The sequence below is a fragment of the Eubalaena glacialis genome, chromosome 14, assembly GCF_028564815.1.
Source record: "Eubalaena glacialis isolate mEubGla1 chromosome 14, mEubGla1.1.hap2.+ XY, whole genome shotgun sequence".
NCBI lineage: Eukaryota > Metazoa > Chordata > Mammalia > Artiodactyla > Balaenidae > Eubalaena > Eubalaena glacialis.
Genome location: NC_083729.1, coordinates 39,924,218 through 39,944,732, shown reverse-complemented (window position 1 = coordinate 39,944,732; position 20,515 = coordinate 39,924,218). Strand labels below are relative to the sequence as shown.

The 20,515-nt window shown below is 38.5% G+C and overlaps 1 protein-coding gene across 1 annotated transcript in view; it reads right to left on the bottom strand.

Annotated features, from left to right (window-relative positions):
• The window catches only part of MSH2 (mutS homolog 2), a 73,766-nt gene that overhangs the window by 34,429 nt on the left and 18,822 nt on the right, over positions 1-20,515 (bottom strand). The window contains exon 7 of the mRNA XM_061168543.1: positions 12,381-12,580. Coding sequence (XP_061024526.1) covers positions 12,381-12,580 — 200 coding nt within the window. The remainder of the gene's footprint in view (positions 1-12,380; positions 12,581-20,515) is intronic.

The window sequence follows — 20,515 nt, the reverse complement described above, 5'->3', positions numbered from 1 at the left end:
GTGTGCGGGCTTCTCATTGCAGTGGCTTCTCTTGTTGCAGAGCACGGGCTCTAGGCGTGTGGGCTTCAGTGGTTGTGGCCCCAGGCTCAGTAGTTGTGGCTTGCGGGCTCTAGAGCACAGGCTCAGTAGTTGTGGTGCTTGGGCTTAGTTGCTCCGCGGCATGTGGGATCTTCCCGGACCAGGGCTCGAACCCGTGTCCCCTGCACTGGCAGGTGGATTCTTAACCACTGCACCACCAGGGAAGTCCAGAAAGACAAATACTTTATGATCTCACTTATACGTGAAATCTTAAAACAACAACAACAACAAAAACAACTCACAGTTAAAGGGATCAGATTTGTGGCTGGGAGGGGAGGGGGATTGGAGGAAGGTGGTCAAAAGCTACAAACTTCTAGTTACAAGATAAATAAGCACTAAGGATATAATGTACAGCATGACGACTATAGTTAACACTGCTGTATGATACATATGAAAACTGTTAAGAGAGTAAGTAAATCCTTAGAATTCTCATCACAAGGAAAAATTTTAAAAGAATGCTGCTACGTGCCTCAGAAACTGCTGCAACGTTTAGGTCAATAAGCATAAGTACTTACACTTCTGTAACAACCCAAAGCATAATTTAGTCACTATCAAACATTTCATCATCATTTACTATGATAAAAATTATAACAAATTTCAGGATAAACTGAAAGGCCATAAGTCTATCAAGAGTAAGTGGTTCAGGGACTTTCCTGGTGGTCCAGTGGTTAAGAATCCGCCTTCCAATGCAGGGGACGCAGGTTCGATCCCTGGTCAGGGAACTAGGATCCCACATGCCGTGGGGTAACTGAGCACGTGAGCCACAACTACCGAGCTCATGCGCCGCAACTACTGAGCCTGCACGCCACAACTAGAGAGAAGCCCACGCACCACAATGAAATATCCCGCATGCTGCAACGAAGACTCCACGTGCAGCCACTAAGACCCGATGCAGCCAAAAATAAATAAATAAATAACTATTTAAATACTAAAAAAAAAAAAAAAAAAAAAGAGTAAGTGGTTCATTAAATATACTCCTGGAATGATGCCCAGGCCAGCTTCTAAATCTAAGCCTTAACTGGTGTATTAACACCAGTTTTGGGACTTGTTTTCTCCATCTTGCCTATGTTCATGCCACTTAATCATAGACTGAGAGAAATACTATGGAGACTATCCTTAGTGAATTTAGAAAGGTTAATTTTCAGGGGAATTCCCTGGCGGTCCAGTGGTTAGGACTCAGCGCTTTCACTGCTGGGGCCCGGGTTCAATCCCTGGTCAAGGAACTAGGAGCCCGCAAGCCACACGGCTACTTGTCAAGTGGCAAAAACACCAATGAAAACCACCTTGGCATGTGCACTGCCCCAAAATAAAATGTTGCACTTTCTTGATATACCACTTTAGAATTCTCCTTTTATGACATCTATCAAAATTATATTTTTGTGTGATTATTTGTCTAATGTCTGTTTCCCTCACATGCTATAAGGGCAGAGACTGTTTTGGGATCCTATCACAGCCTCAGCAGCTAGCAGTGTCAGGAACACAGTGAGTACTCCAAGTGTTTGCTAAACCTTCTCGCTGTTTCTCCTTCTCCCTTATCTTCCCTAACAACCTCTGGATACCAGTCCTTTGTTATGATGTAAGCAATGAATTAATCAATTTTTGCTAACATACCTTTATTAGTATAGACACTAAAGTAAAATAAAGAACACCGTAAGCTTTCAGGACCTCTTAAATAACAATGGTAAGACAAAGCATCTTGAACTCCTAGCACCATCATTCATCATTAAGTACTTTCCCATTCTTTTACTGCTTTTCAGTTTCCTTTCTGACACATTCTCTCTCCTACACTAAGTAGTATTTTCTCATTCTCCCAAAAGAAGTTTCTGAAGGCCTATTACATGTCAGAAGTTGGGCTGGAATACTTGTTCCTTGGGGACATACCGTACACTCAGGTGTCGGGGAGAGATGACACAGTCATTAAACTAATTACAAAGAAGGATGGCAAGTATAATGACAGGGAAATACAGGGTGCTTTGGAAACACATAACCAGGACAGGAGTGTACTCAAATGTAGGAACAAGGTAGGCCTACCCAAAGAAATGACTTTGAAGGTGAAAATCTAAAGATGAAGACAACAAAGCCAGGTGAGACAGGAAGGGATAAATGTCTGACTCTAAAGGAACAGCACATACAAAGGTCAATGAGTGTGCAGTATATGTGAGATCCAGAGGATGTTCAAGTTCACTTGAACAGATGCAAAAAACAAATGCAGTTTGTTTTTTCAAACTGCAGACTTTTCTCCATCATAAAATTAATTTAATAAATCTTAGCATTTTTCAGTGAAAAAACTGAAAAATGTCAAAGTACACTGTATTGTTGGTTCAGTTTTACATATTATTTCAGTTTATATAATTTATTATATAATTATTTCAGTTTTTATATATACCGTGTATACATGTTGTTAAAAACAAGACAACAGGTCCCAAATGGAGTTGCTTATGCTAAGCCCCATGTCACCAAATCGAGGCTTACCTTAATTACAGTTTCGGCTCTCCCAGAAATGGAATCTTAAACCAGCCAATCAGGAATCACCTGATCAGCACCAGTTAGGTAATACACCTGATAGACCCCTACAATCCCCTAAAGGAAAGTAACCTTACAATAACCAACCCGCTTTTTATAACTTCCTTGTTTCAGCTCCCTTCTGCCTATGAATGTCTTTCATTTTGTACAGCTCTAGAGAGCTCCTTTCTATCTCCTGGATGGGATGCTGCCCAATTCATGAATTGTTCATTAAAGCCAGTAAGATCTTTAAAATTCACTCAGTTGAATTTTGTTTTTTAACACTGCATAGACACACCCATGGGTATGCACTAAGTCAAATGAAAATGTACATCTTACTGTGAGACATGGTCAAAAAAGTCTGAGAAACACTGGAAATGAGTCCTAGGAGGGAAAGGATAGACACAGAGATAGGCAGAGGCAACAATTTATGAGGGGCCTGTCAAACCCCAAAACAGTCTTGTCTCTGCCCTTATAGCATGTGAGGGAAACAGACATTAGACAAGTAATCGCACAAAAATATAAGGCAGTGAAATATAAGGGCAGTGAATATATAAAGGCAGTGAAAAACCCCTGAAGGGTTAACAACACATTTATATTTTTATTTATAAATATATTTACATATTGAGAAAGACAGTTGGCTGAAGCAAAGAGAAAGGATTAGAAAGAGCCAAGACAAGAGATAGTAAAAGCATTAGGAGGCTGACAGTAGTTCAGGTAAGAAATGCTATAGCCTGGACTAGGGTGCTGGCAGCGGGATGGAAAGGTGTCCGAGGTGAAGAATATATATGATGCGATACCAATAGGACTTGGTGACTGAGTGAGTGCAAAGAGGGAGAGGCAACAGTTAAGGCTGATTCCCAAGGCTTAGACCACTGGGTAGATAATGGGGCCATTTACCGAGAGAGAGAACACCAAAAGCAGAGTTTAGAGAGAGGAATTCAGAGTAGACTTTGAAACATAGGCCCATATGAGAAATCCTCAGTCAGAATTCCCATTCAGTGATAATCAGGTAGTCCAACCAGCAGCGGTCCACTTTAGTCAGACCATGACTTCCCTAGCTCATCAGAATATCAGCCCACCATTCTGCCTCATTATCTGTAACCTGACGGGCCCCTTCAGGCACGAGCTTGCAATGCCTGGTCTTATTCACCACAGGCAGACACCAACCACACCACAGGTTCCCAACTTCCCACCAGGAGAAGACTTTCCCAGATCTGTGTCTGGCAAAGTTGAGGTTGCTGGGTAAATTGGCTGTAATTGCACCTAAATTATTGATACTCACTGGTAAACGTCTTCTCTCTCAAATCATTTACATTTTATTTAATGTAACTGAGAAGTAACTGGAAACGGCTGGCAAAATAATTAAGAAAAAGACACCAAGATTTTCTAATCAAGTTAAATGAGCAAGTAACACTAAAATCAAAATGAACTACAGGAGAGTTCTGGGTAACAGATATGAGGTGCCTCCCTACACGTGTCTTCCCGACACTAACTCAGGTCCAAGGCCTACCACTAGTCACAAATCTGCTGAATCAGACTTTCCAAATAGAATACAACCGGAAAAACCAACCTAAAGTCTAAATTAATTATCAAGTTAGTATTAACATCCTTGTTCTAGTAAATATTTTGGTAAATGGTAATAAAAAGACATGAATTTCAATTAACAAAGATTTAAAAATTTATTCTATGCCCATGTTCCCTTGACTAATTTAACGTAATTTCCTTGTATTATTAACTCCAACCTAGAAGTTTTATGAAGTACAATTAAACTTTATCTGACCCTTTAAATATATTTATGAAATGGATTTAAAAATTCATGTAAGTGGAAAAAAGGCTAGCAAGATGCTGCTAATGAAAGTTTACAGTATTCACACAAATATGAGGCTGGAGCCAAAACATTACCAAATTAGCAAAGAAGCCAACAGTTGAAGTGCAGTCAATCATGGTAAAAGATCAAAATAATTCAATCTCTCTGAATAACAACCTTTAGCACAAGGGCATCTCCGTTATTCCTCCACCACCAACAGCCGCCCTATAGTTTTGGCCTCTTATCCTCCCTCATGGCCCCTGCCCTCTCTTCCTTTTCAGATTCTCGGGTCACATCATCCCTTTTGTTGAGCACAGCCACCTGTTTCCGTTCCTTCATTTGCAGGTAATACTTTCTCCGACAATATACCTCATTTTCCTTTCTTACTATTGTCATTTTGACAAAAGAGTAATTTTCTTTCCTATGCTGACTTTCTCTTCTGATTCCACTGATTAGCTATGAGTATCATTTTACACCATGCTAGTCTCTGTGAGATAACAGAAAATGTACTGGTCTCTGCTCCTGGTTCCTGACACAGAGTTCCTAAAACCCTTGTAATTTCCTAAGTGATGAGAGCACTAGGAGCATCTCTTGTTCTAATAAGGTGACCCAAGATGAGCTCTTGAATGTGGGCTGGTCACCAGAAAGACCAAGCCATGATTAGGAGCTTGGAATTTTTAGCTCTACCCCCCGACCCCCGTCATCCAGAGAGGGGAAAGGGGCTGGAAATGGAGTTAATAATTGATCGTGCCTACGTGAGGAAGCTTCCTAAAACCCCAGTAGTGGTGGCGGGGGGCATGTTCGGTTCAGAGAGCTTTCAGGAGAGCAAACACATCCACCAGAAGGGTGACGCGACGCAACTCAACTCTAGGACAGAAGCTCCTGTGCTCAGGATCCCCCCGAGACTTGCCCTATCTCTTCATCTGGCTGTTCATCTGCGTCCTTTATCAATAAACTGTTAAGTGTAAGTAAGTGTTCCCCTGAGTTCAGTGAGCTGTTTTAGCAAACTGATTAAACCCGAGAAGGGGGTCATTGGGACCTCATCTGTAACCGGTTGGTCAGAAGTACAGGTAATACCTGGGCTTGAGACTGGGTGGAGAGGTTGCAGGGCACCAGGCTTGTGGGATTGAGCCCTTAACCTATGGGATCTGATGCTATCTCCAGGGAGACAGTGTCAGAACTGAGTTAAACTGCAGAACACCCAGTTAGTGTCACAGGAAATCACTTGGTGTGGGGCAAAACCTCCACACATTTGGTGACCAGAAGTGTGACTGATGAAGTTTCTGAGTGTTGTGCCTTGACCTCTTTTATCTCCTAAACTAGTTTTTATTGCACAGTTTTGCATAGGGATGCATATGTTGCATTATAACAGAACTGGCTGTATGCAAAAGTGTAATAGAATATATTGGTGGGATAAAAATGTTCTAATTGTACATTTAATAAATAAATAGTACTGATTTTACAATAGTAAAAATAGTACTAATTGTTAGTTGCCATAATTTAACCTCTGTTACTTGACACTAACTGGGTAAGTCAAGTATACTTCCATGAAAAAATAAATAAAATTAAGAAAAGAAATAAAAAACAAAAAAATTTTAAAGGGCAGTTTTACACATGTTAAATCAAATTAAATGTATAGGAAATACAAAAATACTACAATAAATAACACATTTTACCTCACAAAAGACATGAAGTTTGCTTGTGGAGGTGGACTTCCAAAAGGTTGCAGCTTGTAAGTTACTGTGAAATGGTGAGTCCTCTGAAGTGCAGTGCAAAGCTGTAACACCACATGCAAATGAGTGTGGCTCATGAACACACGGTGGATGTTTGAGGAGTGTGTGTGCCTGTGTACACTTTGTGTATGCCTACACTGCTCAGTTCAGCTGGGTGCAATTTTCTGCATTCACCCAGTGTTTCCCATGGGCAAAATGTGCATAAGCAACACAAAATTCACATTATGCTCAAATTGTTTCCTAATATATAAACTACATTAGAACAAGTCTTCCTTGTCCAAGAAAGTGTTAAGCATAACTGACCTTCTATAATTTTGCTTAAAGAATGAAACAACATAAAGCAAAATATTAATAATGATTACCTCTGGATGGTAGAATAATTACTACAGAGTTTACCTTGCTTTTATAACCTGATAAAGATGAAATTTAAAGAAAATATCTCCAAAATACAAAATCCAACCAGATCTTAAATTGCAGCTTTATAGGCTAAAGTTTAAAAAGTGCTACATTAGTAAAGCAGATTCCTTTTCAGAAATGCTAAATAAATTGCTTTCATATTCTTATCTTCTATTTAGAAGGAAACTGAGCAATCAGGTTAAAAGGGGGGATTATTATTAGACTAACTTACTATGTTATTTAGGGTTAAAAAGCAATGGAGATAAGCAGAAGGTGCTATGGAAACCAGAAAACTGCATGAGGAGGGCAGAGAAAGCGTCACAGAAAGGGTGATATTTGAGCTCAATCCTAAATATTAGTAGGGTTCCATCACGTGGACAAGGTAGTGAAGGGCATTTAAGACAAAGGAAAAACATGGAGAAAAGCATAAAAAATCAGAGCAGTCTGGAGAACCAGTACAGTGAGGAGAAGAGTAGGTGAGGGAGTATAAGGGAGGCTGACTGAGAAGTAGCAGCCAGCCAGGCACAGGAATGGGGCTTCTTCTGGTAGGTTATGGGAAGCAAATTAATGTGTTCATAACCGAAAGGGAAGAAATGATATGATCAGACGTGCTAAGAAAGATTACTATGGGTTCATTGAGGAGGATGCAATGACCAGGGGAGGGAACATAGCACATGTAAGGTTTTTAAATATACTGAAACAGAAAAGGATGATTACTTGGATGTGGGCAGAGGGAAGGGTTAATACCTCAGTATGATAGCTGTTACAATAAAATTCATCAACAAAATCTAGATACTTAGAGTTGTTTTAAGCACTATCAGAAATTTGCTCCAAATGCAGAATACCATTGTTTTAGGTTGTGCCTCAACTTTTAAAAAAAATTTTACTGAACTATAGTTAATTTACAATGTTATGTTAATTTCTGTTGTACAGCAAAATGATTCAGTTACACGTATATATTCTTTTTCATATTCTTTTGCATTATGGTTTATCACAGGATACTGAATATAGTTCCCTTTGCTATACAGTAGGACCTCGTTTTTTATCCATTCTATATATAATAGATTGCATCTGCTAACCCCAAACTCCCAATCCTTCCCTGACCCCCTTCCCCCTTGGCAACCGCAAGTCTGTTCTCTATGTCTATGAGTCTGTTTCTGTTTTGTAGATAGGTTCATTTATGTCGTATTTTAGATTCCATGTATAAATGACATTATATGGTATTTGTCTTTCCCTTTCTGACTTACTTCGCTTAGTTTGATAAACTCTGGATCCATCCATGTTGCTGCAAATGTGTGTCTCAACTTTTCAATTTTAAAAGATATGAGGAATAAGGGAGGCCAAGTATATTTTTCAAATAGCCTTTTTTTTTAAACAGGAGAAAGATAATTTAGAGTAGAGCTTTTATCACTCAATGCAAATCTACTTTCTAAACTGTTGCTGCCCTCTGCTGTCTCTGAATTTACTTTATTTTCATTTTTTTCCAGGAATAACATTAAAATAACATTAAACCTAGAGTTAATCAAAACCAAAACATCACAAGATGGCAGAATACACTCAATTTCTAACAATATACAAACATGTTTTTTAAAACTTTTAATGATTTTACTTTTAAGGACAGTGCATTTGGTTTTTCCTCATAAATTAGCCTCAGTTTTGACTTTCTCCATGAAGTCAGTAGGCTAAGGAGCTATGCTGAACTCTGCAAAATGCCATTTTAAATTCAAGAGAGGCACATGAAAAGATGCTCAACATCACTAATCATCAGAAAAATGCAAATCAAAACCACAGTGAGACATCACCTCACACCTGTCAGAATGGCTATCATTAAAAAGACCACAAATAAGAAATTGTTGGCGAGGATGTAGAAAAAAGGGAACCCTCATAAACTGTTGGTGGGAGTGTAAACTGGTGCAGCCACTGTGAAAAACAGTATGGAAAAAAAAATAACTAAACATAGAACTACCATATGATCCAGCAATTCCACTCCTGGGTATACATCCAAAGAAAATGAAAACACTAATTCAAAAAGATACACAAATCCCAATATTCCTATCAGCATTATTTACAATTGCCAAGATATGGAAGGAACCTGTGTCCATCAACAGATTAACGGACAAAGAAGATGTGTGTGTGTGTGTGTGTGTGTATACATATATGTGTGTGTGTGTGTGTGTGTGTGTGTGTATATATATATATATATATATATGGAATATTACTCAGCCATAAAAAAGGATGAATTTTTGCCATTTCCAACAACATGGATGGACCTGGAGGGTATGATGCTTAATGAAGTCAGACAAAGAAAGCCAAATACTGTATGTTATCATTTATATGCAGAATCTAAAAAATAAACCAAACAAATGAATATAATAAAACAGAAACAGATGCACAGATATAGAGAACAAGCTAGTGGTTACCAGTGGGGAGAGAGAAGGGGGGAGGGGCAACATAGGGGTAGGGGATTAAGAGGTACAAACTACTATGGGTAAAATAAGTTACAAGGATATACTGTACAGCATAGGGAATATAGCCAATATTTTATAATAACTTTAAGTGGAGTATAATCTATAAAAATACTGAATCACTATGTTGTACACCTGAAACTAATATTGTAAATCAACTCAAGAGAGATTAGTTAGGTTCCCAGTGACTAGGATACACCTAGATTCTCCAATGTTCCATGTTATTGAAAGAAAATATATAGCTCTTAGCACCACGAAACTTGGAACAGTCTTGCTCCTTTAATATTTTCTAGGCTGGGCAATTTCAAATACCTTAACTGGACATCAGTTATCAAACTGACAAGTGAAGCATTTGATTTACATAATGTTATGGTATCTCACAGGTCTATATGTGATGATGTCTAATGTTATGATATCTCACAGGTCTTATATTAAGTGTAACACCGAAAAAGTAGGGAATTACTGACTTGTTGAAAACTCTCAAGTACATTAAGCCACACATATGCAGAGAGGTTCATGAAGAGAGCCAAGCCTTTCAAATCCAATTCCTAACTTCCATGCTTATCTCAGGGAATAAGCAAGATTCCCCAGAGAATATGCAGAGCAATACTTCTTACATTTTTTTTGGGGGGGGGGTGGTTTACATATACTTTTGAATATCTAATGAAACTTGCAGATCCTTTCCCCCTCCAAAAATACATATACACAAAATTTTGCGTAAAATTTCAGGATACTTTCAAGAACTCATTCAAAAATCCCAGGTTTAAAGTTTCACGTATTGAGTGAAAAGAGGGCCACAAATAGAACTGGGGGTTGTGGGGTGGGCATGGGGTGACCACACTGAAGAGGATGGCAAAAAATAGAAGGATCCAGCAATTCCAGTTCTGGGTATATATCTACAGGAAACAAAATCATTATCTCGAAGAGATATCTGCACCCCCCACGTTCACTGCAGCATCATTTACAACAGCCAAGACATGGAAACAACCTAAGTATCCACCAACGAAGGAATGGATAAAGAAACTGTGATACGTATGTACAACGGAGTATCCTTCAACCATAAAGAAAGAAATCCTGTCATTTGCAACAACATGGATGGACCTTGAGGGCATTATGTCAAGTGAAAAGAGTGAGACAGGGAAAGTCAAATACTTTGTGATCTCACTTATAGGTGGAATCTAATAAAACCAAACTCATAAATACAGAACAGACTGGTGGTTGCCAGGGGCAAGGGGTGGAGGAAATGGGTGAAGGTGGTCAAAAGGTACAAATTTCAAGTTGTAAGATTTAAGTCCTGGCAAGGTAATGTACAACATGGTGACTGTAATTAAAAAACAAAAACAAAAACTGTATTGTATATTCGAAAAGCTGCTAAGAGATTAGACCTTAAAAGGTCTCATCATAAGGAAAAAAATACTAACTATGTGAGGTGACGATGTTAACTAAACTTACTGTGGTGATCATTTACGTAGTATATATATACATATCAAATCGTGTTGTACACCTAAATTTATACAATGTTATATGTCAATTATATCTCAATAAAACTAGGAGGAAAAAAAGCCTGTCACACTCACCAGTGAAACCTAGTAAGATAAGGACTGGACCATGTTCACTGAATTTAGCAACAAGTAAGTCACTTAGCAAATGCCATTTCAGTACAGTGGTCAGGGCTAAAGCCAGTGGAGTTAATGGAATATGGAAATGTAGGCTTTCAGAAACTTCACTGAGTACAGGTACAAGAGGAGGACACAGGGACAAGGATGGCTTTTTTACCTCATGAGGGAAGAGATGTGAGAGAAATGTTTAAAACAGCTGATGTTAAGTGGTAAGAGTAAATTGTTTAGAGAGCCTATCTCCACGATTACACCCTGATTACATCCCTAACACTGGTCAATCCCCCTGTGCTTCCAACTGATCCTGTTGGAATGAGGCCAGAGGAGACAGAATCAGAAAATCATAGCAGTAGAAGATATTCATTTACAGGATGAGGAAATTGAGCCACAAAGGAGGGAAATTAAGCCACACTAAGGAAATGTGAAACAGAAAAGATTAAAGACCCATTTTCTTTAATTCCACTTTGGTGGAACTAAATTCAAGGGCATTTAAGCCTCATTAGTCTAAAGAGGAGCCTTGACTAGAATAGGAATACTTTTTATACAGTGGTACTCTGAAACGATAAGCAGTTAGCTATTCTTTTACACTCTGTTAGATAAATAAGAGGAAAGGTTACCATAAAATTTAAATTAAATCTATACTTATTTTGTACCAGTCATCATAGTGTTTTTTTTAAGTCTGCCTACAAAAAAATTCATAAAGCTTTCTCAAAATATTGAAAGGTTTGTTTTCAATAGTTCTAAGAGATGTCGATTTTTAACTCTGAAACTTAAAATGCTTTATGTATTAGACATATAACTCTGTACTTACTAAAATATTTGTTGTAGAAACTTATGTTCACTTAAAGTTAAAAACTATGCTTGTAAGAGCAAGTTGATTTTACCTACCAATACTATATTAACTAATATATGACTTTGCTTACTTTATTGTAGTAACTTCCCTCTGACTTCAACTGTTACCACCAAGACCTTCTGTCTTAACTTTCTTTCATAGGTGTACTGGAAAGGTTAATTCCAGCAGGCCTGGAATTAGCCTGCGGTGTTTTCTTAAAGTTCCTGCTTGGCAATGACCCTTGGTCAAGGCATGAAACATACTAATTGTGTTGTTTTGTAATCTCCAGTCCCAGGAGATTCAAGGTGGATCATTCAGCTTAGCACCATGTGATCGATGATTTGCACCTGGTCTCACTAAGGCCCCAAGAGGGCTCTGCTGTAGAAGCTAGTTACAGAACAGGAATACACCCACAAGACCAGCAAAATATTAAAAAGCCCAGCAAGACTGTTTTAGGCTCCCTGGTTCCAGGATGTTCTGCATACAATAATGGTCCCTGATCTGAGAAGGTGCACCTCACCAAGGACCTTTTTATAGGTACCTGCACCTGAACTCCCTGGCCCCCTTGTTGTGACAGCCTTTGGCTGTGATGCATTATCCTTACTTTAGTGCAGCTGCTAGACTGTATCCTTTTCCCGTAATAAACCATATGTTTGTAAGCACTGTCATTTCGGGTCCTGTGAGTCTTTAGCAATCAAACCCTGTTCAACTGCCACTGTTAGTGCAAGACACCTATTAATAAACCTCGTAATCCTAATATTCATTTCTAAAAAACAAAAATTCGAAATTGTCTCATGACTTGTGGCTTCTGTGATACAGCCAGAGGGCAATACAAACCTAAGTTTAGGAAAACTTAAAGATGAGTCACCAGAACCAACTTTAAAAGGACAGAACATTTGCTAAGTATATTGAGAGTGAAGGAAAACAAAAACAAAATCATTTTATTACCTTCATATTTTTCCAGAGCCTGAATAACATTAGGGAGTTGATTTACACCCTGATAGAGTCGGTAACAATCTTGTAAGTTTGCTGCTTGTCTTTGAAATTTCTTGGCAAGTCGGTTAAGATCTGGAAATCGACGAAGTAAATCTTCTTGTAAACTCTGCCTCAATTCTGCATCTTCTACAAAAGCTTCAACTAAATTTAATCTGAAATAAATTATACTACAATTAATCTTAAATATTTTAGTATGAAAGTAAAGTTTGTCAACTAGGTGCATGTCTCAACTCAAAAACTCCATGTAAGAAGCTTGAATCTATTCTGAAATGTTAGTTTTTTGTAGAGGACGGAAAGCTCCATAACACTGTGATGTAAGCAGTTTCTGATTAGTTAATAACCAAATTAATGTTTAGTTAAGTAGTATCGTATGATACTGAAATATACCCAATTTTGTTTGCCTTTCATCAAATTGACATTTCTTAAATAGAGGAATCTCATTATTGGGACTCTGTTGATATTGACACATTATTGCACATGGAAACAATGATCTTTAATGAAACAGAATTACAATTCAAGAATGTTGCCAAATTCAATACTTATTCTATCAGAAAGTCTTATAAATTCAAAATGCATTCTAAAATTACCTCATGATAGTACAAAGCCAAAATTTTCTAATTAAAAAACTGAAATAAGTTTATTGCTCCACAAAATCAATAAATAAAATCTTAGCTTGTTTCAAGAACTATAAAACACGCAGCTAATATTGCTTTTGTAATTTATTGGAATCAGTGGCTTTCCATTTTTTCCCCTGTAATCCACAGCAAGAAACATAGTTTTACATCATGACCCAGCACACACATGCACAGATATTGTAGCGGGCAAAATAAGCCACCTCAAAACATGCCACTCTAGTGTCCATAAGGACTACTTTGGTCCTTAAGGACTATTTTTAGTTGAGGACAATTGAGAAGGAGCAGAAAGGAGGAAAGCTCTTTGCCTTCTCCCTATTTGCCCAAAAGCAGGACATAAATTTACCAAGGTGCTCCCCCTTCCTTCCTTCTTTACCAGGAAGGACAACAATTAATCTCAACTTTAGACCCTTAACAGCCTGGAGATGACAACAGAGGAACCTACATAACCCTACCAGCTAGCTTTTATCTACCTTTAGTTTCCATACATTTCCCTTCTCACAATTTGTAGCCCTAGGAACTCAAAGTCCTTTTCCTTTGTCTTGTCGCTTCTCTGAAAATTTATCGTTCCTTTGCTAAGATGCTATATAAGCCCAAGTTCCAACTAAACCTAGAGTTACTCATCTCTGAGTGCTCCCAGATGTAAGCATAAACTTCTGTTTGTTTTTTCTCTTGTTAATCTGTCTTTTGTCAGTCCAATTCATAGGGCCACAGCCAAAGAACTAGGAGAGTAGTAGGAAAAAGAAACTTTCCTCCCTGACAACATATAATTAAAATAGGTTTTGCAAGACAAAACTTAACTCTTACTATATGTGGTGCACTCTTATTTTTCTATTGTATTTAACTTTTCAAAAATGCTAGTTATCACCTGCTACACTAACTTCACAACCCACCACTGGGTCACAACATGCAGTATGAAAAACTATGTAGTAGATGGTACTGAAGTAATAGCTGAAAGGTAAACTTTAACATTCAAAGGTAGGGGAAATGGCGTGGGCACAGAAGACGATCCTAGGTTTAGAACACTATCAGATGAACAACCATTTTCCTTACATTTGTAAACTATATGAGTAGTAAATTAATCCTCAAATTGCACAGGAACAGGAAAAGGAACCAAATCAGCTTTCTAAATTTCTTAACTATTTACTGATCTCTCCATCAGCATTTACAATTCCTGCATCATCATCATGTTCATCTAGCATGCCATATGAAGGGAAAAATATGCTGCCCCTGTAGTAATCATATAATGACTACAAATATTAAAGCAAGATTTTGCAACCTTGGTATGTGGCAGCCTGGATGGGAGGGGAGCCTGAGGGAGAATGGATACATGTTTATGTATGGCTGAGTCGCTTTGCTGTGCACCTGAAACTGTGCACCTGAAACTATCACAACATTGTTAATCAGCTATACTCCAATATAAAGTAAAAAGTTAAAAAAAAAAAAGATTTTGCAACCTTGGCAATATTGACATTTAGGCTAGATAATTCTTTGCTGTGAGGGGTTGTTCTCTGCTGTTTAACAGCATCCCTGAATTCCACCCACTATACTCTTTCCAGAGTAACAACCCAAAATGTCTCCAGACACTGCCAAATGTCCCAGAGGCAGCGGGGGAGGGGAGGACAGCCCCAGGCTAGGCCACTGGTTTAAAGGACCTTGAATCACTTTAAAAGATGAAAATAAAGAGAAAAATAACAAACCCTATAGGATGTCAAGATAATATTTAGGGAGTTGGTAGTAGATATATTTGTTGTAGCAAATGCCAAATTAGTGGGGAAATAATCTGCTACCAAGCTTGTATTAGGAACCAGTCACAGGGTATATAAACAAACACAATTATTCAGGCACTTACTGCTCCAGAAAAGATTTCTATGCCTTGTACTCTAGATTTTAAAAACAAAGCAAACAAAACTGAGTAAGGGATGCAGCCAAATCACAGCAAATTTGGGCCTTCCTAGCTAATCCTCTGGCTCTAACTGGGCTTCTCCAAGTTTGATCCAAGATTACCCACAATAAAATCACTTGGAGGTGGAATACAGAATCCCCAAGGTTGGGGCCCACCTGTGAAACTGCAATGAGCTTCTCAAGCAATTCTTTCGCCCGGAACAGTTTAAAAAAGTGAGTTCTAACAATCACAAGAAATTTCTGAGTTCTCATGATAAAGCAGGAAGAGAAGTTTAAGGGGGTCAGGAAAAGGATGAAAGAAACCTGATGTTGGCTTCACCTACCTCATCTTTCTTTTCCGCTTCTTTTCCTAAAACTCCTTAGGCCACTCTCCATAAATGGTAAGTATCCATAGAGAAGACATCTCTGATCTAGAATCTCCCTATGCTTCTTTCCTGTTCCACCAAGTATCTTATCACTGTTTCCTCTCAAGCTGACCACAGAATCATAAGTAACCAACATTGTTCAAGAGCATAAAGTTCCACAGAATAGAGAGCCCAGAAATAAACCCACACACCTACGGTCAATTAATCTTCAACCAAGGAGGCAAGAATATACAATGGGAAAAAGACAGTCTCTTCAGCAAGTGGTGTTGGGAAAGTTGGGAGAGCCGCATGTACATCAATGAAGTTGAAGACAGCCTCACACCACACACAAAAATAAACTCAAAATAGCTTAAAGTCTTAAACATAAGACATGATGCCATAAAACTCCTAGAAGAGATCATAATTTTGTAAAACACTCTCTGACATAAATCCTACCAATGTTTTCTTAGCTCAGTCTCCCAAGGCAATAGAAATAAAAACAAAAATAAACAAATGGGACCTAATCAAACTTAGAAGCTTTTGCACAGCAAAGGAAACCACAAACAAAATGAAAAGACAACCTACAGATTGGGAGAAAATATTTGCAAACAATGCGACTGACAAGGCCTTAATTTCCAAAATATACAAACAGCTCATACAACTCAACAACAAAAAAACAAACAACCCAATCGAAAAATGGGCAGAAGACCTAAATAGACATTTCTCCAAAGAAGACATACAGATGCCCAATAAGCACATGAAAAGATGCTCAACATCGCTAATTATTAGAGAAATGCAAATCAAAACTACAATGAGGTACCACCTCACACCAGTCAGAATGGCCATCACTAAAAAGTCTACAAGTAACAAATGTTGGAGAGGGTGTGGAGAAAAGGTGGGAATGTAAGTTGGTGCAGCCACTTGGAAAACAGTATGGAGGTTCCCCAGAAAACTAAAAATAGAATTACCATATGATCCAGAAATCCCATTCCTGGGCATATACCCAGACAAAACTATAATTCAAAAAGATTCATGCGGGCTTCCCTGGTGGCGCAGTGGTTGAGAATCTGCCTGCCAATGCAGGGGACACGGGTTCAAGCCCTGGTCTGGGAAGATCCCACATGCCGCGGAGCAACTGGGCCCGTGCGCCACAACTACTGAGCCTGCGCGTCTGGAGCCTGTGCTCCGCAACAAGAGAGGCCGCGATAGTGAGAGGCCCGCGCACCGCGATGAAGAGTGGCCCCCGCTTGCCGCAACTGGAGGAAGCCCTCGCACAGAAATGAAGACCCAACACAGCCAAAATAAATAAATAAATAAATAAATAATTAAAGGTGCTAATAATTTAAAAACAAACAAAAACAGAAAATCAAAAAAAAAAAAAAAAGATACATGCACCCCTATGTTCACAGCAGCACTATTCACAATAGCCAAGACATGGAAGCAACCTAACGTCCATCGATGGATGAATGGATAAAGAAGATGTGGTACATATATATAATGGAATAATACTCAGGCATGAAAAAGAACAAAATAAAGCCATTTGCAGCAACATGGATGCAACTAGAGATTACCGTACTAAGTCAGTCAGAAAGAGAAAGACAAATACCATATGATATCACTTATATGTGGAATCTAAAATATGACACAAATGAATCTATCTACAAAACAGCAACAGACTCATGGACATACAGAACAGACTTGTGGCTGCCAAGGGCAAGAGGGATTGAGTGGGAGGTTGGAGTTAGCAGATGTAAGCTATTATATATAGAACGGATAAACAACAAGGTCCTACTGTATAGCAAATGGAACTATATTCGATATCTTATGAGAAACCATAATGGAAAAGAATATAAAAAAAGAATGTATATACATATATATAACTGAATCACCTTGCTGTACAGCAGAAATTAAAACATTGTAAATCAACTATACTTTAATTAAAAAAAAAAAAGAGCATAAAGTTCCAGAAAGAGTATTAAGAAGTAAAACAGCAAGGGAATGAAAAAGCTTCTAAAACACATAGCACAAGGCAAGATACACAGCCCCCTCAGTCTTTGGTCTGGATATCATTAAAAGTCTAATAATGGACTTCCCTGGTGGTGCAGTGGTTAGGAATCCGCCTGACAATGCAGGAGACACGGGTTCGAGCCCTGGTCCGGGAAGATTCCACATGCCACGGAGCAACTAAGCCCCCGTGTGCCACAACTACTGAGCCCACGTGCCACAACTACTGAAGCCCGCGCAGGTAGAGCCCATCCTCTGCAATGAGAAGTCACCACAATAAGAAGCCTGTGTGCACTGCAGTGAAGAGTAGCCCCTGCTCACCACAACTAGAGAAAGCCCATGCACAGCAACGAAGACCCAACGCAGCCAAAAATAAATAAATAAATTTATAAAAAAAAAAAAAGTCTAATAAATTGCTAGTTTCACAAGTCTATTCAACATGCCATTTCAGAAATAATTATAGTATTAGTTTGTGTTCTGGCTAACAGAGATTTTTTTTAAAAAAGACTGCTCTACTGTTTCCATGACAATCCCACTTTCAAATCACAATTTCAGAAGTACCAAAGTTAGTGTTGGCAAAACAGAGTATACCTGTCAATCCTACTCAAAATTACTCAGCTGTCACAATTTGATACATTAATTCACAAGTTGACTGGAATACAAGATAATTTTTAGGGTCAGTTAATCTCTAAAATTCCAAAAGAATAAATTATAACATTAGTCATAAAATTTTTGATATTTTAAAATCACCATTCTGTTCTTTAAAACCAGCACTTCTGATCTCTCACTGTAAAAACAGTTGACTGGAATTTCATGACAGCTTATTTATATGGCTGAGAACAAATCTGGTACCTAAATACAATTACAAGTTTTTGAGCCTCTTCTTTATCTGTTCTTCACATGGTTTAAGGCAGACAGAACCACTCATTTGATACATTAAATAGCAGATAATCTGCTACATAGGCTTGAGAAAATTAAAAAAGAAAAAGAAGTATGGCAAAATATAAGAGGAAGGAACATGCTTTCAAGGAATTTTCAGTCTAGTGGAGGAGAAGGACATGTTGCATCTTACAGTTAGTGCTGAGTAACAACCAAGATACAAAATGCAATGAAATGTGATACAAGTAAGAAAGCAGAGAATTCCTATGGGAGCTGGGGAACCTCATTTTGGGGTATTTCATTTGCCTATACTCTAAATAGTTGGGATTTAAAGAGATAGGATCTTGAGGAAAATACTTGGGATGGGAGGGTGGAGCAGCAACAGCAGAGACTTGAAGGCAGAACAGTACAGGATGCGCTGGAAGAAAACTGAAGCAGAGAAGGAATAGGGAAAAAAACTGTAACCAAGGCAAAACGGAAAGGCTGCCTTTGGAAAGGAAAGAGCATTATTTCCTCTTCTGAGAAAGAGCCAGGGAGTAAAAGACTGAAAATACAGGTACATTTTGAGATTATAAGAATCAGGGAGGAGATCGTCTGCTTACATGTAGGAGGCAGCTGAAGGGAAAATAAAAAATGTTAGATTGGTCACTGAAATGAGTCATGTAACAAAAGTAATACCAGGCAGCAGTGAAAACTAGATCGTTTGAAAGTACAGTGGGTCCAATCAGCACTGTGTGACCTTCTCCAGAAACTTTTAATTGAGAAAGAAAGCTAAGGAGAGAGTGGCCAGTATGACAAAGGACCAATGGGGCAAGAAATTCTATGGCCCCCATGAAAGCACTGGAAAGAGGGTTGCCTTTGTGGTGCGGACTGGACAGGAAGGCAAATAAAATTCAAAGGGACTAGCAGCCCAGAGACCAGAAAAAAGGGGCTTCCACTAAACTTGATTTGGAAGCAGAGAAAAGTGGTGGAAAAGCAGTAGAGTGACAGCCCTCCTGTTCTTCCTCTGAGGCCAGAGCAATGCTTTGCTGTTTTAAAGAAACTGCACTCACTGTATGACCGCCAGACCTCTCTGTTTCCACAGAATACAGACTACTAACTAAAGACATCCTTGCATAAAAGGATACTTAATATAACCTGGAAAGAAGTCTAGGTCTAAGTCTTAATATAATCCTGGAAGTACACTGCCTCAAGAAGCATGATATATTATCACATAAGCACCACCACCATTTCTACATTTATAGGAACCACTTTCTTTTTTAATAAATTTATTTATTTTATTTATTATTTTTGGCTGTGCTGGGTCCTCGTTGCTGCGCACAGGCTTTCTCTAGTTGCGGCGAGCGGGGGCTACTCCTCGTTGCGGCGCGTGGGCTTCTCATTGTGGTGGCTTATCTTGTTGTGGAGCACAGGCTCTAGGCACGTGGGCTTCAGTAGTTGCAGCACGTGGGCTCAGTAGTTGTGGCTTGCAGGCTCTAGAGCACAGGCTCAGTAGTTGTGGTGCACGGGCTTAGTTGCTCCACGGCATGTGGGATCTTCCCAGACCAGGGCTCGAACCCGTGTCCCCTGCATTGGCAGGTGGATTCTCAACCACTGTGCCACCAGGGAAGCCCGGAACCACTTTTATTTGGAGATATATATTTCTAATAAGATTGCTACATTAATCATATTAAATGTCATAGAAAAAGAAATATTCAATTTTAAACTAGAAGGCAATAAGAATACCAAATTCAACATATGCAAATGATATCATCAGCAATTTCACGAGTGAACTATTTCATATGCTAACATATATTCAACGTTCTTTAAAGAATTCTAACTTTGAAAAAACATGGGAAAATTACCAAGGCTTCAGATGAATCTATGGAAAGACAAAAAAACAAAAACAAAAAAAATCCCAGAAGATTAAAAGTAATAGTAACAGTCCTAGTGTATGTGCAAACATGAGGACTCTTTGGACCTATCAGAAAATAAGTGCAAAAATAGTAATATGGACAGTGTTCTTATAATTCCTAATTTGATTGTTAGATAAAGCACAAAAGGAAGAAATACCCAGAAACTCACTCCTAAAAGGTAATAACATATCAATTCTCATTGGAGATTAAAGTATTTAAGCCATTAGCTAAAAAGTATTTGTAGTCTCAGTGCAAATAGGTTTTAATGAATGGAAAAATGAGCATTACAACATATAAAGCAATTCCGTGCATATAACTTAAATAAAAGCCAAAATAGTACATTTCACTTCTGATGTTAATCCAACTTGGATCAAATTAAATACAATTGACAGAAACAAGAAATACAGTACAGGGACTTCCCTGGTGGC